Source organism: Bombina bombina, chromosome 3 (genome assembly GCF_027579735.1).
Source record: "Bombina bombina isolate aBomBom1 chromosome 3, aBomBom1.pri, whole genome shotgun sequence".
Classification (NCBI taxonomy): domain Eukaryota; kingdom Metazoa; phylum Chordata; class Amphibia; order Anura; family Bombinatoridae; genus Bombina; species Bombina bombina.
In genome coordinates this window covers 970,868,207-970,893,548 of record NC_069501.1, presented here as the reverse complement: position 1 = coordinate 970,893,548, position 25,342 = coordinate 970,868,207, and the positions used below count along the sequence as shown (strand labels likewise).

Sequence of the window (25,342 nt, the reverse complement as noted above, 5' to 3'; positions counted from 1 at the left end):
TTTGTGAGCTTTTCAAACGAAGACTTTATTCTATATCCAGTATTTACAAATTCCTTTTAAATGCTCAAGAGGAGAGCAATACTGAATTTGTCAAGTTAAAATAGAATCTTTTTTAAGAAGATAATGTGGATACATGTAATTCTTCAAATTATTCTTCAAATAGAGTAAACATTGCTGAAATGTATAGGGAAAAACAAATGTTATATCAAGTATATTTAACACAACTTCTTTTTTTAGATGGGATAAAAATAAGTATGATTCAATGTCAAAATGTTCATTTCTGGAAATCTATCACTGTTTTTGGAGATACCTATTATACAGAGATTCTGGGGCAACATTTGGTTTTGGTCTAGTAAAATTATTGAAAAACAAGTTTTTTTTCCCTATAATTGTTTTTTTTATATTAGGTTATAAAGAATTTGGTAAAGCCACAGGGTTTTATTCACACAATTATTCTCCTGGGTAAATGTTTAATTCTAAAATATTGGAAATCACATAAAGATCTTAAATTCTCAGAAATGAAAAATAAGGTTAGGTATCAATTATTTATTTAACATCTATAGATGTACAATTTAAGATTTTTTTAAGAGATGGGAGAATTACATTGTCACTAGATGTGGCATTGAAGAAACAAAATATTTTATCTTTTAGGAATACAGAATTTATACTGGAAACGAATTTAAAAGAGGGAATGGATGTATTGAGAAAAATATTTGGTACTGGAAACGAGAGAATGTTGTTTATATACACATTTTTATTTTACTCTTTAGGATATGGGTATCAAGTATAAAGAGGGTATAAAAAGAGAAGAATTATATAATGATTATATATTGTAAAACGTTTGCAATTGACAATACATTACGTTTTTATAAAACATGTTATATTTAAGTTGTGTTCCTTATTGTTAATGAATTTTCACTTAAATAAAAAAAAATACATTTGAAATTCACAGTATTTATTAATCTGTTATGGAAGAGTTATTGCCATGTGAGTTTCCAGAGAAGATTGTTATAAGTTGACTGTGGTACTTTTTAGTGGATCAACATATTCAGTTAAGATAGGTGAGGTTTTGAAAGCTTCTGTGGTGCAAGATTTTATCAATGAAAAAGTTTGGCTATTAAAGAGCATCACACTCAACTAAAAACATTTTTTAACTACTCGGCCATCGTAATGCAGAACATTTGTCTCATAATTCTTAAGAGAGGCCTGCAGTGCACGGTTACTGTCACAGCAAGAAACAGAGGATACTAGAGATAATTTGGCACGTGGGCTGTTCAGTTGGGAAGGCATTTACATCCATGATAGACAACAATCTTCCATATTCCACCGCAGGTCAATTCAAAATAAGCTGAAGTCTTTGTTTGTCAAAGCCATTTGATCAACAAATCTATAAATAAATACAAATAAAGACATACATTACAGGATCTTGTTACAACAATGTGGTACTCTCAATTAAAAGGGACAATCTGATTAAAAAAATATATTCTTTAATTCATTAGAACATGTCATTTTGACATTACAAATCATAATGAACTACGTGTTAACTCCCACAAAGGGGTTTAAAGAAAAGTCCCTCTTGGGGGTCACAAGCATTGCAGTGTGACCGCCGCTCCTGTTTGGCTGAACAGCTGTGTTTTGCCCAGGAGATGCAATGCATTTAGCTCCTGAGCTTTACTATCTATGTCTTTGTGACCGCTGCTTCATAACTGCTGTTTCTGGCGAGTCTGAAGACTCGGCGAGTCTGAAGACTCGCCAGAAACAGGGGCCATCAAGCTCCATACGGAGCTTGTTAAATAGAGCCCTTTCTCTCTGTATATATGTTTATTACAACCCTGGGGAAAGTCTTCATGAGGTTGGTGGGGGACACAGAGGTGGACTCCCTGCTCAATATGTCTAGAAGAATATGGATGCACCTTATTGAGAAGACCTTCAGAAGGCCGGAATGATCTCCTGGGGTTGCCATGTTCAGAGGAGGATTGCCTGGTATTACTTGAATCTAATTTGGGTTAAAAGGCTTACAAAAGACAGCTGCACTGGGGCTTCAGAGACTAGCATGGGAGCGCAATGGGTGCATGCTTTTAACTATGTATGTAACCTCATTACAGGGCATTCATTTAACATTAAAGGGCAAATTATTTTACAAAACAAATCTGTTCAAAGAAACACGTTTCTAATTTAAGATTTTAAATTAGAAGATTTTACAAATATCTGATTAAAGTTGCTACGGTCAATTTTAATCACATGAAGTAAATGGCGCCTACCTGGTCATGGGACTGCTTATCATAGGATGGTGTGGCCCTTTAATCCAGGGGTGAACATTATCCGCTTTGACATTAGGGTCCTGTGGCAACCACCATCCATAGTGCTGAGTTGCTGTCATGGGCTTTCTCTGAGTCTCTTTGGGAGCTAAAAAAAATATATATATACTTAGTATAGTATTCAGGAACTGCAATGAATATGCTTACTCTTTAAAAAAGAAACATTTTCTATAAATACACAGCTATTCAGATCTCATTTAATGACAATGATTAGTATATATATATATATATATATATATATATATATATATATATATATATATATGTTTTATTACAACTGGCTTTGATCATTTGCTAAAAAGTAGTAAGATAGTGTAATCACTATTAATGAATACATTATTTAACAAAGAGATATATTGGCAAAGCTGGAGAATGTCCTGTTTCAGGTCCGGACTGACCATAGGGTATACTGGGCAAATGCCCAGTGGGCCGCCAGTTACCTTAGCCCCGCCCACTATTACCGCACATACCAGTGCTTGCCTGGCCCTGTCTTAGTTTGCCCCAACATTATCGTGGCATCCATGATGTTGTTGTTTAGTGCCGGTGCAGCTGGGGTTTTTTTGGGGTGGGGGGAGCACTTCCTCCGCTCAGCCTTGCACAGGGTCACTGTAGTCAGAAGAGCGCATTGCACTTTTGTACAGCAAGTGAGTGTAGCAGCCTGAGGTGAAGAGAGCATGAGCTCTGAGGTTGATTACCGGGCAGAGGCAGAGAAGCAAAGAGTCTGCAGAGCGGGCCCCAACCACACCCTGACATGTACTGCTGCGCTGCTGCTGCCTGGACCTCAGAGAAGAAGAGGTAAATAGGTGCTGGCCAGGGGGACTAGATGGAAGCTAGGGCTACCAACTAGTAATGTGCAAGTCTCTTGGATGCCCAGGGGAAGGGGTGGTTACCAGACCAGGGCACAATGGTGTCCCTGTTCCCTTAAGGCATGATACACACAGGGAAGATTGCTCAGCAGAATAACTAAATACTACCTTGTAACCCCGTTTTCTGGCTGACTCACCAAGACTGAAACACCTTTTACATAGCAAAAAAATACAAAAACTGTTAATATTATAAATTTTATTTCTAAATGTTGCTTACAAAACGGAAAAGTTCACAATGAATAAACTCACATTTTATTTATTTTCAAAAGTGCACTGCAGTTGTCTCATCTTGACAATAAGTAAAATAGAAAATGCCCTTAATCAGGGTATAAAAAAAAACCCTCACACGTCTCCTCCGTAGTTTAATATAATAAATTTGATTTATAATACATAAGGCTTTCACACCTTATTAAAAATGTTGTACACCCAATAGTTCCATGTTATTAAAAAACAAAAAAAAATAAAAACTAGAAACATAAAATTGAATTGTACTTTTTTTTATAAGTATCTCCTACTTTTGTAGGTTTAATATTATAACAAACATTTTGAAATATCAATGTTTTTTGTATTGACATTAGGGCTCCTCTGATTAGGGAGAGTGGTAATTATGGAACTAACTAGGACAAATTATGTTTCAGGAAGCTGAACTCTGCTCTGCTGGGGGCCCAGAAGGGTGAGGTTAAAGGGATAGAAACCCCCAAACTTTTCTTTCATGATTTGGATAGAACATAATATTTTAAACAACTCTCCAATTTACTTCTATTATCAAATTTGCTTTATTCTCTTGTTATCCTTTGCTGAAGGAACATCAGTGCACTACTGGCAGCTTGCTGAACACATCCAGTTAGCCAATCACAAGAGACAAATGTGTGCAGGCACCAATCAGCAGCCAGCTCCCACTAGGGTAGGATATGTGCGTATTATTTTTCAACAAGGGATGCCAAGAGAACGAAGCACATTTGAAAACAGACGTGGATTTAAAAGTGTCTAAAAATTACATGCTCTATCTAAATCATGTAAGTTTAATTTTTACTTTCATATCCCTTTAAGGCTTGGGGTGAGACTGAGACCGCAGTAGAAGGAAGCAAAGAGTCTGCAGAGCAGGTCCTAGCCACACAATACGCCCTGACCTTTCACCAGCCAGGTGGACATAAGGACAGCCACTAGCCAGTAATGAGTGAGTCTCCTAAAGACCCAGGGGTAGGGGTGGTTACCAGACCAAGGTGCAATGTCTCCTCCATGTCTCTCCCCTCTACCTCTCTCTCCTCTCTCTGTCCCCCTCGGTCTCCCCCTGTTGCTCTCCCTCCCCCCTCAGTAGTGCATTGTTGCTCTTCAGCAAAAGATATCAATGGAATAAAGCAAATCTAACAATAGAAGTAAATTGGATAGTTTGAGCATAATAGATATCTATCTAAAAGACTGAGCAATATGAGTAACAAAAAATATACTACTTACAAGCATGTTTCAAGTGACCTCTAGGTCCTCTGTTTAGGTATATTTGATGTGACTTGTAAATTGTTTTATCTAAAGCATGTAACAGCTTGAAATATATAAATATATATATATATATATATATATATATATATATATATATATATATATATATTTATATATGTGGTATGCATGCATTTGACTGTGTGTTTTATGTTCATATGAGTGCATATGTGGTGTGAATGCATGCGAGTGTGTGTATGTGGGTGTATGTGTTCATGCATGTGAGTGCATGTATGTGGGTATGCATGTGAGTGCGTGTATGTGGGTGTATGTGTTCATGCATGTGAGTGCATGTATGTGGGTATGCATGTGAGTGCGTGCATGTGGGTGTATGTGTTCATGCATGTGAGTGTGTGTGTGTGTATGTGGGTGTATGTGTGAATGCATGTGAGTCTGTGTATGTGGGTATGCATGTGAGTGTGTGTATGTGTGAATGCATGCGAGTGTGTGTATGTGGGTGTATGCGTGGTGTGCATGCATATAAGTGTGAGTATGTGGGTGTATGTGTGCATGCAAGTGGTGTGCGTGCTTCTGAGTGTGTGTATGAGTGGTGTGCATGCATATGCTTGTGTATATGTGTGGTGTGCATGCATATATATGTGTAGTGTACGGTGTGCGTGCATAGTGTGTGGTGTGCGTACATACAAGTGTGTGTATGTGTTATGTGCGTACTTATGAGCGTATGTATGTGTGGTTGTGCGTGCATATGCGTGTTTATGTGTAATGTGCATGCATATGCATGTTTATATGTGTGGTGTGCGTGCATATGAGTGTGTGTATGTGGGCGGTTCAATCAAAAACGGGGGAGGACTGGCTGCTTTGCCTTAAAATGCCCTGGCCTATTTTTGGTCCCAGTCCGGCCCTGTCCTATTTACTAACAAATCAAAATTTGAACTTTTTTGGTTGCAATCACATGTGAAGACAGCAGCATGAGAGTATATTGTTGAGAAGCTAAAGTTACAATTAAGTATGGTGCAGGAAGTAGTCTGGTGTGGAGATGCTTTGCCTGTTCTAGAGTTTGTGACTTGCACATGATCAATGACAATTTGACCAGAGAAAAGTATCCCTCTCTTCCATGGAGGCATGTTATCCCTTCTGGCTTAATGGGATACTAAACCCAATTTGTTTTCTTTCATGATTCAGATAGATAGAGTATGCAATATTAAGCAACTTTATAATTTAGTATCCCTTTAAAGATGCCTGGGATGAGGATTAATTTAAAATTTGCCTGGCTTTCTATCCACAATCACTGGATTTTCAGTATGTATTAAGAAACTGTAGAAATTGTGTACAGTATTTTTGTTTGAGAAATACTGTAAATAAATGATTTTGTTAAGATCACAGTTGCTCTATGTTTATATAAGTAAATTTAGTTTATTGAAGGTTTTTTCTTCTTATAGTAAATCTAGTTGGATTGTATTTTTTTGAACACTTCATAATTTAGCATAGATGTTTTCTGGCAAGATTCTTTATGGATGTTATATGTATTTTGATAGTTACACAGTATATGGCCTACCACTGTAATCACTAGAATAGTAATAAGACAGGGCTCTAGTAAGCCTAGCTAGAGATCTAGGCCTATCTCTATAAGCAGCTTTTACACTAGCAGGTTCAAAAGATTTACATTGTTATAAAAAAAATGTTTGTCCCTTATAGCGGCAGAGGTTGTGAGTCATAGAAGAGCACAATACCACTTACCTAGTATGGCACTCTATGATCATTCTGCCTTAGAGTACACTTTCTTTATAGCCTTTAGGTCACCTTCAGGTTTATGGGTTCCCTAATGTTTACACTTACATTACGTAGCGTTTGAATGGTGTATTGTGTACTTTTGTGGGAATACTTCTTGCAATATCTCATCACTTGGTGGTATGCCTCAGTTAGTAGTTCTAACCTGTTATTTAAACAGTTTCTACATTGACCTGAAATATTAACAGATGTTATAGATTTTATCCCCTATCGCTCCCAAGCAATGTGACAAGTGCTAATTTCTACACTTGGGACCCCTCTATTTATTCTGGCTTAATGCTAGTATTTTCATATTTTTTTTTCTCCCTCACAGAGAGGCTAAATAGAAGGTATTTGTTTAGTTGCATTCTTTTTATTAGTAATATAAGTAAAAGGTCCAAGAGTGGTCTTCAATTTATTTATTTTTCGTTTGTCTCAGTTAAGTAACATCTTTCATATATCATTTTGAGCCTATACTAGCAGAAGGTCCATGATTGGCCTTTACTTTATCAAACTCTTATGAAAATAAAGATCTCTTTGTGTCAGAGTTCCAAGAGTGCCCTGTTTTGATGCAGAAAGGGGAGAAATGGGGACTGTTTAATTGTATGTTCAACACCGTTTAAACAGGTACACTTTGTAAATTTGATGTGAAATACTTCTTTTTATGAAATACTTCTTTTTATACCTGTACATTATTTTTCCTTTTTGTTTCAATAAAAAGAAATTTAAAAAAATGTTGTAGTGGATTACTGTGTGTGCGTATGTTTGTGTGTATATGCGTGTGTGCTCCCCCCATTCATTCGCCCTTTCCAATATAGATTTTCTATCTGGATTTTGGGATTGCCAACCTATAGTATGTATATATCTATATATATGTGTTTGTGAATATATAATATATATATATATATATATATATATATATATATATATATATATATATAATGCATTAGTGTAAGTGAGAGAAGAAAATATATATACATTCATTGGTGTCAGTGGGCTGGTATCACTTAACTGCGATGCTGAGGTCCAGTCCTATCTGCTCCGTTCCCATGCTTTTCTGCCACTACATGTGCACAATGGATATGTGCACTGGCACTCTGACATTCCTGCCCGGTCTTTCTTATGTGTGGAGCGGCAGGTCTGTCACAGCTCACAGTGGGGGATTTCATGTCATGGCCCACCTGGAGGGCTGTCAAGGCCCAGTACTGGGCCATGGCCCGGCTGTTGAGAAACCAGGGCCTAGAAGGTCACACAGAACTAGGGCTACAAGTGAAATTATCCCAACATTAAATAAATGAATATTAAAGGGCCATAATAGTCAAAAATGTACATGCTCAAAAAATTAGAGAATGTCATTTTAAAGGGACATACGATAATACCCATATGCTAAATCACTTGAAAGTGATGCAGCATAATTGTAAAACACTGTCAAGAAAATATCACCTCAACATCTATATGTAAAAATGGAAGATACTGTCAGCTGTATGTTGGGGAAAAAATAGCCAATCAGCTTCATCAGTGCAGATGTCACACTTTGCTTAACTGTGATTTCATACTAAACTGCCTTAAACTGAGGAGGGAAATAACATGGCTGTGCCTGCACATGTCAAATGCACGCTCCTTTGCAAGTCCTGGGACTAGCATCCTGATTGGCTGCTTAAAGTCCCTTTACAATGGAATGCGGCTACAGGGGAAATTGTGAGGTAAAATAACTTCCTGCATACAGATGTTCAGGTGATATTTTCTAGTCAGCTTTTTACAGCTATACTGCATCACTTTCAAGTGCTTCAATATTTCGGTATATCGTTTAAGACTATCAACCCTACACTATTGTGTGTTTAACCACTGCAGTGCTCTGTTGGTCCCGAGCAGTACCTCTACTGTGCGCAGGGTCAATAGTCTTAAAATAACATGGTCTAACAAATAAAAGCATGCAGTGTTTCATTTAAAGGGACAGTCAACACCAGAATTTTTGTTGTTTAAAAAGATAGATAATCCCTTTATTACCCATTACCCAGTTTTGCAAAACCAACACCGTTATATTAATACACTTTTTACTTCTGTGACTAACTTGTATCTAAGCATCTTCTGACCGCCCCTAATCACATGACTTTTAGTTATTATCTATTGACTTGCATTTTAGCCAATTAGTGTAGTGTCTGCCACTAGCCACAGGCGTGATCACAATGCTATCTATATGGCCTACATGAGCTTGCTCTCCCCTGCTGTAAAAAGTAAATAAAATAGAGGTGGCCTTCAAGGGCTTATAAATTATCATATGTGCCTTCCTAGGTTTGCTTTCAACTAGAATACCAAGAGAACAAAGCAAAATTGTTGATAAAAGTAAATTGGAAAGTTGTTTAAAATTACATGCCCTATTTGAAAAATGAAAGTTTTTTTTGGACTTGACTGTCCCTTTAAGGCAGTGAAACAGTTAATAAGGTAACCATACCCTGATGTATGCATTGTGTAGTGTTTGCTAACTGCAGGGTGTGGCTCACTAATTAATTGTTTCACTGCGGGGCCGCTCACAAAATCTGACCTTAGAGGGAACTAAAAACATGTATTTATTTTTACTATTATGGCCCTTTAAGGTTTTCTAAAGAATATTATTATATATAGATATATATATATATATATATATATATATATATATATATATATTTCCAAGTATTTTTTACACTTTTATTACATATGCATATATATTGTACCACGCGATGGAGCCTTTGGTATGTTGCAAAAGTAAAAAAAAATAATAATCATGTGTGTAACCTAAATTTTAACCCTTTTTCGTACCCTTAATGACCAGGGCAATTTTTACATTTTTGCGGTGTTTGTGTTTAGCTGTAATTTTCCTCTTACTCATTTACTGTACCCACACATATTATATATCGTTTTTCTTGACATTAAATGGACTTTCTATAGATACCATTATTTTCATCATATCTTATAATGTACTATTATTATTTTTTTATAACATATGATGAAAAAATGGAAAAAAACAACAACACTTTTTTTTAACTTTGACCCCCAAAATCTGTTACACATCTACAACCACCAAACAACACCCATGCTAAATAGTTTCTAAATGTTATCCTGAGTTTAGAAATACCAAATGTTTACATGTTCTTTGCAAGTTATAGGGCAATACGTACAAGTAGCACTTTGCCATTTCCAAACCATTTTGTTTTTCAAAATAAGCTATAGGTACATTGGGACACTAATATCTATCAGGAATCCCTGAATAACCCTTCACATGTATATATTTTCTTTTAGTAGACAACCCAAAATATTGATCTAGGCCCATTTTTGGTATATTTCATGCCACAATTTCACCACCAAATGCGATCAAATAAAAAAAAGTTAACTTTTTCACAATTTTAGGTTTCTCACTAAAATTATTTATAAACAGCTTGTGCAATTATGGCACAAATGGTTGTGAGTGCTTCTCTGGGATCCCCTTTGTTCAGAAATAGCAGACATTTATGGCTTTGGTATTACTTTTTGGTAATTAGAAGGCCGCTAAATTCCTCTGCGCACCACACTTGTATTATGCCGTGAAGGGGTTAATTAGGTAGCTTGTAGGGTTAATTTTAGCTTTAGTGTAGTGTAGTAAACAGCCTAAAGTATTGATAAAGGCCCATTTTGGTATATTTCATGCCACCATTTCACCGCCAAATGCGATCAAATAAAAAAAAATGTTCTCTTTTTTACTAACTTTTTCACTAACTTTAGGTTTCTCACTGAAATTATATACAAACAGCTTGTGCAATTATGGCACGAATGGTTGTAAATGCTTCTCTGGGATCCCCTTTGTTCAGAAATAGCAGAAATATATGGCTTTGGCATTGCTTTTTGGTAATTAGAAGGCCGCTAAATACCGCTGCGCACCACTCGTATTATGCCTAGCAGTTAAAGTGAAAGTAAATCCTAGCGTTTTACAAACGCTAGGATTTACTATTGAAACAAATAAAGGGCACTTTCATTTATGAAGTATAAGATACTTCATGTAGAAAGCTCCTTTATTTGATTCAATCGATCGCCGTTTTTAGCTGCTACAGCAGCCCACGGCTGGGAGCCGGATTTACCGCACAGTTATTGGCTAAGAGATGAAAACGTCACCTCTTAGCCAAAAGTTTTTTTATCCGTGGGCTGCTGTAGCAGCAAAAAACGGCTATCGATTGAATCGAATAAAGCAGCTTTCGACATGAAGTATCTTATACTTGAAGCCTTACGCTAGGATTTACTTTCACTTTAAGGGGTTAATTAGGTAGCTTGTAGGGTTAATTTTAGCTTTAGTGTAGGAGATTAGCCTCCCACCTGATACAACCCATTTCCTGATCCTTTCCTGAATCCCCTCAAACAGCTCTCTTCTTTCCCCCACCTCACAATTGTAACCGCCATCTTAAGTACTGGCAGAAAGTCTTCCAGTACTAAAATATATATATATATATATATATATATATATATATATTTTTATATATTGATTCTGCAGTGTTGGATCCCCCAACCTCCCTGATCCCCCCATACAGCTCTTTTACCCTCACCCTCTACCTATTTGCCGCAATCTTGGGTACTGGCAGCTGTCTGCTATTACCCACTTTGCTAAAAAAATAAATAAAAAAAAAATGTGTTTTTTTTATTTTATTTTTATAGAAATAAACAATTTTTCTGAAATGTAGCTGCCCCCCCTCAATACCCTACCCCCTCCCAGATCCCTTGCCCAACATTTATTCCCCCCTCCCTCTCCCTCCTTCCTATACATTTTCCAACTGTATTAAATGTAAATGTACTGCATGTGTTTGCATGCGTACATCCATTGTCATTAACTGACAATTTTTGTAGGACGTACCTGGTACGTCCTCGGTCGTTAAGGGGATAAAGGACCAGTGAACTTATCAAAATGATTAAAAATACCTCAAGATAAATACCCTGGGGTGTCTAAATACTAAACAAAATATACTTTTGTGTAGTAATTTTGAATTGGTGACCGCTATTAAGCTTACAGTCCAAGCATAGCAAATTTTAGTGTTAAAGCAATTCCATCTTTGCAGTATTTGCATATATTTCCTAAAAAATGACTGTAAACCTAGATAGGGGGTATTTCTAAAATCAATATAATATAGGCGTTTTTCTTTAGCAAAACAAGTTTTATAGAAATTACTATAAAGTAAACAATAAAAAAATGCTTTCCATCCTGTCTGTATACCTCACCACTTCCTGAACTCACCCCAGCATTTGAATATTGTCAAAACGTTGTGCACTGTAGATTCTTGTATAATATTACACTTAAGACCCTATGTTATTGGTTTAAATTGAGGTACTTCTGATGACCATGTGTTCTCCTCGCATTTCCTCGTAGCTCCACCAGCTAACCCCCTGGCCCTCCCCCTACCCCGCAGCCGCTCCTCCTGATACTCCTCCCGATTCTGATGTCCTCTCACTATTATACTACCCTCCTCCCACCATCCCTCTTTCCTTACCACGGCAAATGCAGCCTCATGTCTCCTACCTAACCTAACCCTTCCTCTAATCTCCCCCTTCCAATTCCTCTCCATATCCTTCCAAGCGCCCTCCTGCAGCTATATCTGCTTCCCACACATCCTTCCCTATGCCTCCCCCCCTCCTGCCCCTCTATTCCCTTAGCCCAACTCCAGCAGGTTCTTTAAGATCTTCCCCCCCTTCCCTTTCCCTTTGACACTCTCACTTTATGCCCGCTCCGGGCCTACCTACCACCCATTACCCCCTAGTGTTCATGCAAGCTCAGTTTTGCAATAGCTGTTACACGTTTGAGTACACGTACCTACATACCCTCTAAAAACGACATGACATGCCGGATCTCACAGACCCGCAGGAACCTTTAGATCCCCCATCGTTTCCAGATACCTAGGGCCTGAAGGTACCACATAAGACCACTGCTCCCTGAACATCAAACTAGGCCCTTTACCTCCCCTTTCCCCCCCCAGGGGTTGCATCTTTGGTGCGGTTAGGGACTACTTATTCTGTCCTCCGCACTCCCTATTTGGCAGAGTGTAGTAGCCTCTGCCCAGCCCGGAGAACCTAGTGGAACCTAGTGAGTACCCCTTCCCCCTGCCTTTCCCTGCCTCCCATCATTTTTCCTTGATACCCCACCTTCCTCTTTTTTTTCTCTTTCCCGCAATGAAAGTGGGCAGCTAAACGTTAGGGGCCTGAACTCCCCTACAAAACGGAGTTTACTCCTTAAATTTTTGAAAACCCAGCGCCTTGACATTGTGTTCATACAGGAGATCCACTGGATGGGATCTCGGGCCGCCATGTTCCACCCCAGAGATTTTCCGGTTCGCATGTCCTCAACGTTTCACAAAAAAGCCAGAGGAGTTACTGTCCTAGTGGGGAGACATGTCTCCTACGAGCCCATCTATCTTGAATCAGACCCCTCCGGCCGCTACATCATATGTGTTTGTCGGTTGGACAACATTTTGGTCACGCTGGTGACCCTGTATTCCCCTAATGTCAACCAGACCCGCTTCCTCAGCAATCTGCTGAGTAAGGTCGGCAGACTCAAACAGGGTCATGTCATTATAGGCGGGGACTGTAACCTAGTGTGGGACCCATGCAGGGATAGAAAGTCACAGCGGAAGGGTCCCCCAAGACGTGGAGAGGACCATTACTCTCACCTCTTTAGAAGCGTTGTCTCTCAACACTCATATCATGACGTCTGGAGGGCCCTGTACCCTGATGTGGACGACTACACCTATTACTCGTCTCCCTCCCAGTCCTTTGCCCGACTAGATTACTTTTTCTGTCACTCATGGACATTGCAGACGGTAGCTGCGGCTAGGATCGTACCGTGTGTATGGTCTGATCATGACGCAGTAGTTGTAGATATCACCTTTTCTCCCTCCGGGGAGGGTGGGCTCTCTTGGCGCCTTCCAGAGTACCTCCTCGTGGACTCCCAGATTCCGCTCTGGACAAAGGAGATAGGAGTTCTTGAGTATAAACGACACGGGATCCACATCTGCGCTGACTCTTTGGGCGGCGCTTAAGGCCTTCCTCTGCGGGCTCTTTATGCAAAAATCCTCAGAGATTAGAAGACGCAAAGGGGCCAGTTTGGCCCAACTTTACCACGAATACACTATCTCCAGAACCCAGCTTAGACGGATCAGAACGGATTCCCTAGTCAGGAAAGTCCAGTCCCTCAGAAAACAGATTGAGTCCTGTGAGCTGGAGAGGGTTCAGAGGGGACTTTATCTCCTAAAACAGAGATATTACCACAAAAGGGACAGGGCGGACCGGCTCCTGGCCCACAAACTCCAACAAAGAACCTTACTGAATAAGATAGCTTATGTAACAAGAGACGGCAAGAAATTCTATTCTCCTAACGATATAGGAGATGTATTTGCAAGCTATTACAGAGGACTATATCAGATAGCTGATGACCCCTACACTTGCTATGCGCCAGCGCAAGCTATCCCTGAGTTCCTTGATAGGCTCCATTTACCACAGGTTCCGGAGGGTATGGGGGAACAACTTATTGCCCCCATCACTGTTGGGGAGATTGAGAAAACGATTAAGAGCCTGAAGGCACACAAGTCCCCGGGACCGGATGGATTTGATGCCTTGTTTTACAAAACATTTGTGACCCAGTTATGTCCTCTTCTTGTTCGTGTGTTTAGTGAGGCCATGGACACGGGTAGCTTCCCCCAAGACTTCTTAGAGGCATCGATCATAACTATACCTAAGCCGGGGAAAAACCCTGAGCTTTGTGAGAGCTACCGCCCAATATCTCTCATAAACGGAGATGTAAAACTATATGCAAAAATACTAGCCTCAAGGCTAAACAAAGTCCTCCCGGTCTTGATCCATTATGATCAAGTGGGGTTCACCCCGGGACGACAGGGCTCGGACAACACCAGGCGCCTACTGAACATCTTTTTTGAGACAGCTGCGCTTGGGATCCCACTGGGTACCCTGTCATTGGACGCTGAGAAAGCCTTTGACAGGGTCCGGTGGGAATACATGGTTGAGGTCCTGCGCTCTTTCGGATTTCCACCCGCTTTTATCACAGCAGTAATGGCTTTGTATTCAGGCCCATCCGCTAGAGTAAGAGGATTAGAGTTTGTCTCTAGAACCTTTGAGATCCGGAATGGCACAAGACAGGGGTGTCCTCTGTCACCACTCCTCTTTGCTCTTATAATGGAGCCGCTGGCGACAAGACTCCGGACAACCCCATCAATCCAACCCTTCGTGTTGCACGATATACCACAGGTCCTAGCTCTCTTTGCTGACGACTTGACGATCTTCCTGGCGGATCCGGAGGAGTCGCTCCCTAAGTTGTTTGAGATCCTGAACGAATTTGCTAATTTAACATATTACAAACTCAACTATTCCAAGACCGAGGCCTACGCTATTGGCCTACCGGAAACCACTCTGGAGACTCTGAGAGGTTCCTACCCATTTAAGCGGTCAACAGAAGGACTGAAACATCTGGGAGTAGTACTCTCCCATGATCCTAAGAGAATAGTGGCAGCAAATTACGGGTCCCTGCTTAAAGAGCTCCAACAGACGGTCTCTAGTTGGAAGGTCCCGGAGGTTTCGTGGACGGGTAGGATCGCGGCTGTAAAGATGCTCCTGCTACCAAAGCTGATCTATCTATTCCGATGCCTCCCAGTCCAGGTTCCGGCATACCTTCTCAATCATTTTCAATCTATTTTTACGAAATACGTATGGAAAGGACAACATGTGCGGCTCCCCCTGACCCAACAGACGGTCTCTAGTTGGAAGGTCCCGGAGGTTTCGTGGACGGGTAGGATCGCGGCTGTAAAGATGCTCCTGCTACCAAAGCTGATCTATTCCGATGCCTCCCGGTCCAGGTTCCGGCATACCTTCTCAATCATTTTCAATCTATTTTTACGAAATACGTATGGAAAGGACAACATGTGCGGCTCCCCCTGACCCAACTGCAAAAGCCGAAAAGGTGCGGAGGCATGTCGATGCTGAATATTTCGCTATATTATAAAGCTGCCATGCTCTCACATATTCCTGCCTGGGGAGTGAAGGACTGCTCCGCGAGGTGGCTTCAAATAGAACAGGGCTCGCTGCCCGCTGGAGTGGACATAGCCAACCTCATATGAATCCCCGATCACGCAGAGGTACTGAGCGGAATACACTGCCGCATAGTCAAGACCTGTCTAAAACTCTGGAGAGGACTCCGACCTCTAGACTCGGTTGCCCCACATCCCACCCCCATACACTCTGTTAAAGCTCTGCTACATTGCCTTCCTGACTCTCACCCCAGGAGGTGGGAAGCCTTAGGGCTCAACCTACTCTCAGACCTGTACAGAGGGGACGCCCTGGCTGTCCCACCCCAAAATTACCCGACGGATAGTTTTCCCAGAGAACTGCAGTTTGAATATCTCCGCCTGGTTTCGCTTCTCTTGTCCTGGGGATTTCAGAGGGATAATGTGAGAGCTCTTACTAAATGGGAGAGGAGATGGCTGGCAGGTAAGCCTCTACGAGGCTCTCTATCGTTCCATTACAGGATTCTCTTGGACTCCCCTCACTTCATAAAAACCCGGTCTACAGAGGATTGGGGGAGAGACGTTGGGGTGGAGGCCTCGGACGGTAAGTGGCAGAGTGCACTTCAGGATGTCAGCGCTGCTCCAACCTGTTTGAACTATATCTTAAAATCCTACTCAGGTGGCACTGGGTACCAACCAGGCTGCATAGAGTGTACCCCTCCCGGTCGGCGGACTGTTGGAGGGGCTGCGCCCACCGAGGTACTCACCTCCACATCTGGTGGGAATGCCCCAAATTAAAACATTTCTGGAACCAGGTGGCTAGGCTACTCCAGGATCTAGGCCTCATTGACGATCTCTCAGGGAGTATGGCGCTCTTCCATTTCGGTCTGCAAGACCTCCCAAAACCATCCCGCCTCCTGGGTGTTATTGTCCTCTTGTCTGCAAAACTGGCTATAGCCAGACAGTGGATGAAACAAGCCCCTGTTTCGCTTACCCCAGTCCTCGAGTCTCTGGATTATATCCAAAACATGGAGGAATACGCACTAAGGGTTGAAGGCCGATGTGACTACTACTGTTCTATATGGTCGGTATGGGAGGAGTATAGGAGACCTGGCGAATCTGTAGCCCGGACGGATGACCGGATAGTAGTGTAGCTCCGAATTGGGTTTGGATTTTGGTGGCCTGAGCACCCCAGTGGCTCTCAGTGGCCTCCTCCTTTTCAAAGGAAAGGGGAAAAAATATTTATTTATTTTTTCTTTCTCCCACTCCCTTCTGCCTTACCTGCCCTTCCTTGGCCCCAACCCTGACAACAGTTCTCCGGGTTACCCCCTCCCCTTACACCACGTATTGTTCTCAGCTGATTCCTACACACAATCCAATAACCCACACATCCCATATTGTCACGGTAATTATCACCTAACACCTGGTCTTTACCTTGTATGTTTCATATTGAGAATCTTTATTCCTGTGAGTTTTGTCTTCAGACAAGTACTAATTTCCAGGTCCCATAAGTGGATCTATTTCACATTGTTGACACTTGTATGTCCTGTTATAAACTTACAAAATGGGGCTCCACTAGGGTCCTATTAGATCCTATTATTGTCTACTGTATTTATGTTTGAATGATGGAACTGCTGTCATGTAATATTGCCCTACCTATTATGTTTGTACTTTGATATATTTCATTGCCTTAATAAAAACACTTTTCAAAAAAAAAAAAATGCTTTCCCCCCCATTTTTACTGGTAAGGGAGCTGTATGGGGGGAGGTAATTCAAACCCTTTGACCTCAGTTCCCGTACCAGGTACAGATGATCAAGACCCCTCATTTGAGTGTTAATCCATCTCAAGTGGTCCAACATAGGTTGCTTGAGCATTTTTAATTTTCCTTTTTTTTGGAGTGATAACCTCTATGTATTGGTATTGCAAAACCACCAGTTTTTTATTTTACTTGGTTTAGTTATGGCTGCCATCTTTGTGTCAGGACGCACAACAAATTTAGGTTACACAGATGTTTACAGAAACCTCAATTTCTCAGCTCAGGATAGTCCTAGCTCCTTGGAACAAAAACTGATCCCTAGAGCACATTACAAGGCACATTTACATATATAAACATTTTGCACATTCTTGTTCCTTAGACTTAGAATTTAAGTCCTTCTGTAATGGCCAAGATCTCTGAAACTTTCAATTTAAGGGTCAATTTAAAATGGGAAAGGTTTGAGTCTCAGTCCTATATTTGTAGCTAGGTAAGTATAGTGTGCATGCAGAACATTTCAGTGTTGAGACTTCTCTTATTTTATTTTTTTATGGGGGCGAGAGAGTGCAATCTTTTACAATTTCCCCTTACTTTTGGGTTGATTATCTGGTGGGGGGACCAAATCGGAACTTGAATTTTAACAGAAATAAGCCCTCTATCTTAGCATTTTGCTGTACAAATTTTGAGTTTGAGATTCCACTGGTTACAGAGCGATGGCTAGTAGAAATATTGAGAAAAGCCTACTTTATTCATGTGTTTTGAGAAATAAAGAGATGTAATATACAGTATGCATAACAAATAATACAAATGAACAATATTTTACAGTAATTATGTTTATGATTGACATACAATAGCGTATACTTGTCAATGATGTCTAAGATGTAAAGCAAGATCAATCATCTTCTAGTCTGTGACATAAACAGTTATGACTGGATGCTTAACAAGTGTGACCAGTGTCCAGGTATTGAAGCCTTACTGCAGATGCTTGAAGAGTCAGATGAAGATGACACGGTTCCTGATAAGATAACCTTTAAGAAGTAGGTTATAAATGACAGAGCAGATATGATCACTATTTCTGGGAACTAACTAACTGAATAACAGAACTGAGAGAATACCTCCAAATGACAGATGAAGGGCGAATGCCAACTTTTGAGCTGGAAACAGAGAGGCAGAAAAGGGGAAAAAAAAGAATTATGTTTAAAAGGACCACAAGACTTCCAAGTTACCTCCCCAGTTAGATATTATCCAAAACTACTTATGATCATGGACAGACATTGGAGTCATAAATTAAGTTATATCAGAAAGCTCTCAATATGGATGTGAGCTAACCATGACTGATGTTACTGGCAATTACTATAAAACTGGTGGTATATGGGTGATCAACTGGATGGCAATTACTGGAATTAGGGTGGAATGGCTTTGTGCGCTGGAAAATTATTACCATGAAAAATAATTCATATTTAATAAAAAAATAAAAAAAGAAGATGGAGGGGAGGAAGACAAACAGTGATGTAAGTCCATCTGAAGGAATTAGGAAAACTACTACAAAGAGACAGGTAAAGGGAGGAAAATAAATTTAAAAAAAAAAGAGAATATTTTTTTGAGATTTTATTTTTTTTATATACTTTAATTCCACTATTTCAAGCCAAGACTATAGCAACCTCTGCTGGCTTTAGAATGGAAGCATCTTTCTCTGAGCAGCGCGCCGGACAGGAGGAGTTAAAAAGTACTATGCAACGTGCGTAGGGAGATTGTAATTTAACTCCTCCTCCATCGGTTTTCACTGATGTCCAGCCAGGCACTGTTAGGAGTTGCGGCACGAACAGGGGTGACACCATCAGAGGAGATGAATTCCTGCTGGATTGTATCATGGACCATCAACATCTTCTCACGGACCACCGGTTGGCAACCGCTGATCTAGAACACAACAAAGTCACAGTTCACACATTCCAATAGAAGCTTTTGGAACAACATCACTGAGACTCTCCCTGGGACAGAAAAGATTATCTATTTTTCTGATGGATCAGTAAGGCATTATAAAAACAAGAAGATTTTTGTCAATCTGTGCAACCTTGAGAAAAACTTTGATATAAAAGCCGAATGGAACTTCTTTGCAATGTCCCATGGCAAAAACACATGTGATGGGTTTGGAGGAACAGTTAAGTCAGAAACAACTAAATCCAGTTTGCAGAGGACATCAGAGGGTCAAATCCTCACCCCTGAAGATGTGTTCTTATTTGGCAACAACAAGATTAAGGAGGTTACATAAATCTACGCCAAAAGCAAGGAAGTAACTGAACTTCATGATTTGAAACTGAAGGACAGGTTCGATAAGTGTGAGTTCTCCATTTTGAGTACTATACGGTGCTTCTTTACAAAGTTTTTATAGAAGATGCAGTGATTAAATCTTTGATGAGGACATTAGCAAGTAACACTGATATTTTTATAAAATTATTCAACCCACCTGAACCAAGAACATTATTTAAGTTATCTTCTGAGGACACAGCGTGAGTTCCCATGAACAATGTTCTAAAAAAACAAGTTGACTACTGTCACTGGATGCTTCCACAACATTTTCTAGAGACTGAGTGAAAAAGCTTTCTATTCAAAAATGTAGCTTGAAATTGTGTTGTGTCAATCATAAACTTAATTAATATTTGTTATACTACATCTCTTAAATTCTCAAATGCATGAATAAATTAGGCTTTTCCCCAGATTTCTACTAGCCCTAGCTCTGAAACCAGTGGAAGTTTCAAACCTTAAATGTTCTGCCTGCACACTATACGTACCTAGGTCCCCCATAAAAAAAATGTAGGACTGATACTCGAACCCTTCCCATTATAAATCGACCCTGAAAGTGGAACTTTCAGCAATCTTTATCATTACATTAGGACTTAAGTTCTAACTCTAAAGAACAATAATTTGCAAAATGTTTATATATGTACATGTACCATGCAATGTGCTCTAGAGATCAGTTTGTGTTCCAAGGAGCTAGGAACATCCTGAACGGAGATAATAAGGTTTCTGCATAACCAAAATTTGTTGTGTGCTATGGCATAAAGATGGCTAAACCAAGTGTAATAAAAATCTGACGGTTTTGCAATACCAATAAAGGTAATCACTCAAACAAAAACAAAAAATAGAAAATTAAAAAAGGTCAAGCAACCTATGTTGGACCACATGAGATGGAGTAACCCTCAAACAAGGGCCTTGACCATCTGTACCTAATAAGGGAGCTGAGATTAAAGGGATTTAATTATCTCCCCCATACCGCTCCCTTACCAGCTGTAGTGGCACGGCACCTTTTTGATGTCTCCACACGTTTGTAGCGACATCACCGCCACTCCCATTGATGGGTTGGCAGTGCCACCAACTAGGCCACCAATGATCCCTGGCCTGTAGTGTGGGAGATCACTGAAAATAGCTTCTAATCAGCAATCCCCCTCCATGACGAGGATGCCTTGTCATGCACATAAATACCACAATGCACATGACGAGGTATCATCGTCATGTGCATCAAATCTGCTAAACACCTCTTGCTTTTATGTAAAATTGCACTTTCCCATGCTGCCTAGAGGGGCCAAAGAGCTATATCTGTAAATCCTCCAAATAGGGGATTTTGTGAGTTTGCAGCATTTGGAAAACTCAGCTTGCAGATTTTGCTTTTTAGGAAGCACAATGCACAATGCAAGAGGAGTTTAATGTCCAGGGGTGGAAAAAATATCACTATGGTTTACTAGTGGATCAATAAAAATGTCAAGCTCTGTTAATGTCCCTTCAAGAGTTGAGTCTTAAATTGAGATAGTTTTGTAGTTTCCAGCATTGTTAAGCAGCCTTTGATTACAATCTAGAAATAGTTTCCAAAGTCGCCTTTCTGTTCCAATAAAAGGGACATTTTCAAAATGTAAATAGTTTATAACTGCATGAACAATTTGCAACTGTCTGTGGGCCCTAAGCCCTTACAAATAAAACAAATTCTAAAAGACTTACTTCTCAAGGTCTGATTCCGATTTACTCTCTCCTTATACACACTTTGGCTGATGTACGTAGATGGTGGAGCAACTTCTGTAACATTGACATGATTTGATTCTCCTTCCTCACAGTTTCCTATTTAAGGAGACTAATGTCAGACACCATATATCCACAGGAAGCAGTAGCAAATGCTAGAAGCAAAATTACTAGGGATGTACATTTTTCCGTTATTTGTCATTCGTTAGTGGAATTTATGCAGAAACTGTCCACGGTCTACAGCATTCATCTTATTTTGTTGCTCTTTTTCTCTAATACTGTAAATCCATTGCTACAATTAGCCAAATGCTGCAGACTGCGTCCATTTTCAGCATTTGTTTTACAAATGATGAATAAAAAAATGAACATCTTTAGAAATGACTATGGATATGACATATATTTAAAGTGAATGTAAAGTTTAATGAATAAGTGTCGGTTTTTAAAAATACTCTTAAAAACAGGGGCACTTTTATTCATTAAAGTGAATGTAAATTTTACTTGTTAAAATTAAACCTACTTGCTCACAATGTTATAAATAGTGAAACCGCATTAATATAAATATAATAAAGAAAATGAATATACTTTTATTTAATTTAGAACTTATCTACGTTGTAAGCACTCAACTCCTCCCAACCCTCTTCTTCCTGGATTGCAGCCCTATATCCGATGCCTTATTTCAATATTTTACGCCCACTCCATAACGTTTGTTTGAAGCTCGTTCACGACCAGGGCCGACATTTGCGCATGCGTTTAAAAAATTCCGGAGAAAACGCGCATGCGTATAGCGAGCAAAACTCTATAAAGCTCTGCACCTCCTTTCCCATTGCGCATGCATTTAAACTACATAAGGATAATCTAAACAAAACATGGAGTATGCTACGTCATTGAGTAGTTCACGCATGCGCATTTAAAGAAAGTGACGTGGCGAACAACGATCCTGACGCCCCGGGGACGAAAAAAACATTAAGACAGCGAAGTGTCAATCAGATAAGAAAAGTGGGACCAAAATGCAGGAGGAGGAATCGGCGAAAACAATAGCAAGTAAAATGAGATATTTTGACTTATTTACATCTTGATAAAATATGATGAATGAAACTAATGTTTATTTGGGCAATTAAACACTTTGATGCAGAGCTATTTGGTTGACTTTACATGCACTTTAAACTTTACAATGAAGCTTCTTTTTAAAATACCTTTGTTTATGGAAAACCGACTGGTGATCCTCCGCCCGCAACTCCTGCTATAGTTACCAGATCGATGACTAAATTGGCTTTCTAAAATCGTTGCGTGCCCCCTTTGGCATCCAGCTTGTGAGGCCATGCAACGATTGGAGGAAGCCGGATATGCTAATGAAAGTGGAAGCTGCAAGCGGAGGATCGACGGTCTGTTTTCCATAAAACAAAGGTATTTTTAAAAATTAGCTTCATTGTAAAGTTTAATGAATGAAAGTGCCCCTGTTTTTAGTGTATTTTTAAAAACCTGGCACTTATTCATTAAACTTTACATTCACTTTAAGTCTGTGATAAACTGTGAAGTGCACAAATTCTCATAGGAGTTCACAAAAAATTTGATGTAAAAACAAAGAACGTGTATAAGCTTGTGAAACTGATAAACTATTTTTAATTTTATTTAATTGGTAAAAAATACTGCACCATAAGCTGGTGTAAAGTCAACTACAAGCAGATGGGGCTAAATGAGCAACTAGACATACTAGCTACTAAGATATGCTGCAAAAATGCAAAAGGAAAATGGTCTAACATGTTAGAATATTTTATTATTGCACTGTTGCTTGCACATATTTGTGTGTTTCACCCCTGTAAATGTATTAAACACATAGATAAAGTCAGCTCCATATCAGCAATGCACTATTGGGGCAAGCTGAATTCAGCTAGGGAGCCAATGACAATAGACAATGTGTGTAGCAACCACTTATCAGCTAGCTTCCAGTGGTGCATATGTACATATGCTTTTTTTTTAACAATATCTGGGCAGACATGTAACACGGTTAAACTTGTGAAGTTTGCCATATGCACTTCCATTTCTCAGAATTGAAAGCCCACAATTTTCAGAACTAAATGGCATGAGAAGATGGAGGATAATAATTAAAATATATGTAAAGTGTTTTACTACCCATAATTACAAGTATATGCAACCCAAACATTTTCTTTTGTTATTCAGAGCACATTAAAAAAAAAAAAGTTTCCAATTTACATTAATTTTCTTTGTTCCCATGATATTCTGTGTTGAAGAGATACCGCTGCAGGCATCTGGCAGGAAATAATGCTACTATCCAGTGGTCTTGCAAATTGATCACATTCTTGCAAAACTGCTACCATATAGTGCTCCAGAAATTGGTCAGCGCCTAAGCAAACGCCCCCGTTTTTCAACAAAAGATACAAAGAGAATGAAGACATATCAATAATAGACGTAAATTAGAAAGTTGTTTTAAATTGCCTGCTCTATCTGAATTATGAACGAAAGGTTTTGGGTTTCAAAAAAAAAAAAAAAAATCCCTTCAAACATTTTTTATTACTGCTGCTTTAAGAGTTACAGATAATAAAAAGTATATATACATAATGAACACAAAAGCCAAAATTATTAAGTTTCATGCTTCAGACAAGGCATTCCATTTTAAAGGTCTTTTCTGCTTACTTTTTTTTTATCAAATTTACTTTGTTCTTAGTACGTTTTGTTAAAAAAGCATACCTAGGTAGGCTTATGAGCAGCAATGCATTAAAGGGATAGTCTAGTCAAAAGTTCCATGGTTCAGATAGAACATGCAATTTTAAGTAACTTTCTTTATTTCTTTTATCAATTTTTCTTGGTATCTTTATTTGAAAAAGCAAGAATTTAAGCTTAGGAGCTGTCCCATTTTTGGTTCAGCACCTGGGTAGCGCTTGCTGATTGGCGGCTACATTTAGATGATGCAGTGCATTAAATAGGCAGCAGTACAACTGATCATGTGGTAGTAAAGACCCACATGTGCATTTAACCATTTATATTGCATGTAAATTATGACACCAGAGCCATCATCATCACAATCAGGGTGCAGGTTATGTGCTCTTCTCACTGTATGTTGCTACTACTTGTTCTGTATGTTGGGTGGACGTGCAGTGTGGTAAAAATGTACAGTAAGAATCCAGCACTTCAGCATGGACCTTGGTAATTAACTTTGCTTCTAAAAGCTGCAATGGCGATCAACGTGACCCGGGATACGGTAGGTGCACAAGGTTTGCGTATGGAACATTACACCGTTCTACAATTTTATATTACGTAAATCTCAGGAATGTCAGATTAAAAATATTAACCCATTAGCTATTACAGGGGCCGGTATAACAATGTACTGAATGTCTGACTATGGCTGCTCCAACACTCTGCACCTATCCCGTCTTTACCTGCAATACCACCGGTATCATTCTTTTGCACTTCAGGCACAACAAGCCTGGCGGCACGGAACGGGTCCTGATACCCAAGAGCTGTTAGCCCAAAGAAAGCCATGAGCAACTAACAGAGAACGCTTCCCCTTGTAACCGCAGCAACGAAAACAAGAAATGTACGTCGCCATGGAGACCACTTAACGGGCGGAGCTTAGACTGCACTTTTTTCTATCACATGATACAATGCGTATCGAATTCTATTTCCAACGCCTCTAAATTTTTCCTCGACCCATAACATCAGCTGTTGTAGGCGTGTGGCACTCATTGCGCATGCGGCCCAACCACGCAAAATCAGCTGTTTAAGTTGAAGGGGTCGAGGAATTCTATGGACATTAGACTCACCGCCCCGCGCATGCCCACACTGCCTGACTGCTCAAGATCAGCTGAATAAGATGCATCACAGGGTCCAGGATTTCTACAGGCCAGTTGCCTTCAGTGCTCATATAATTTTAAAAAATATAATAAAATATGTGAAGCCCAAATTATCAACTGTTACAGTATAGGTCGGATTATATTAAACAAATTCATGTATAGTGTCATGTGCAGACATCCCAACCTGCAAAAACTAATTTCAGGGAGCTGGCTTCAACTGCTTCTGCGACGTCCCAGTTATATAGTGGACACCTTGAAACCCTAAATAAGATAGAGGGGCATATCTATCAAGCTTGGTACGGAGCTTGAAGCCCCGTGCTTCAAGCTCAAGCCTTCAGGCTCGCCAGAAACACCAGTTATGAAGCA

General features: G+C 39.7%; 1 protein-coding gene across 1 annotated transcript; it reads right to left on the bottom strand.

Moving 5' to 3' along the window:
* TEX49 (testis expressed 49) lies at positions 1-24,853 on the bottom strand. Its single transcript, XM_053704949.1, has 4 exons — positions 24,563-24,853; positions 21,150-21,266; positions 2,262-2,406; positions 1-1,387 (listed from the first exon to the last, which is right to left on the bottom strand). The coding sequence occupies exons 1-4, from the start codon at positions 24,663-24,665 to the stop codon at positions 1,339-1,341; spliced, it is 414 nt and encodes a 137-aa protein (XP_053560924.1). The 5' UTR covers positions 24,666-24,853; the 3' UTR covers positions 1-1,338.
* Between the last annotated feature and the right edge of the window lie 489 nt (positions 24,854-25,342).

What these genes read in the sequence shown, in the direction of transcription:
- TEX49 (XM_053704949.1), bottom strand. Translation starts at nt 24,665, where the DNA reads ATGGCTTTCTTTGGGCTAACAGCTCTTGGGTATCAGGACCCGTTCCGT. An exon ending in TCGGAATCAGACCTTGAGAA is followed by an intron (nt 2,407 to 21,149) that starts GTAAGTCTTTTA and finishes TATTTTTTTTAG; the next exon opens with CTCCCAAAGAGACTCAGAGA. An exon ending in ATAAGCAGTCCCATGACCAG is followed by an intron (nt 1,388 to 2,261) that starts GTAGGCGCCATT and finishes ATTTATTTATAG; the next exon opens with ATTTGTTGATCAAATGGCTT.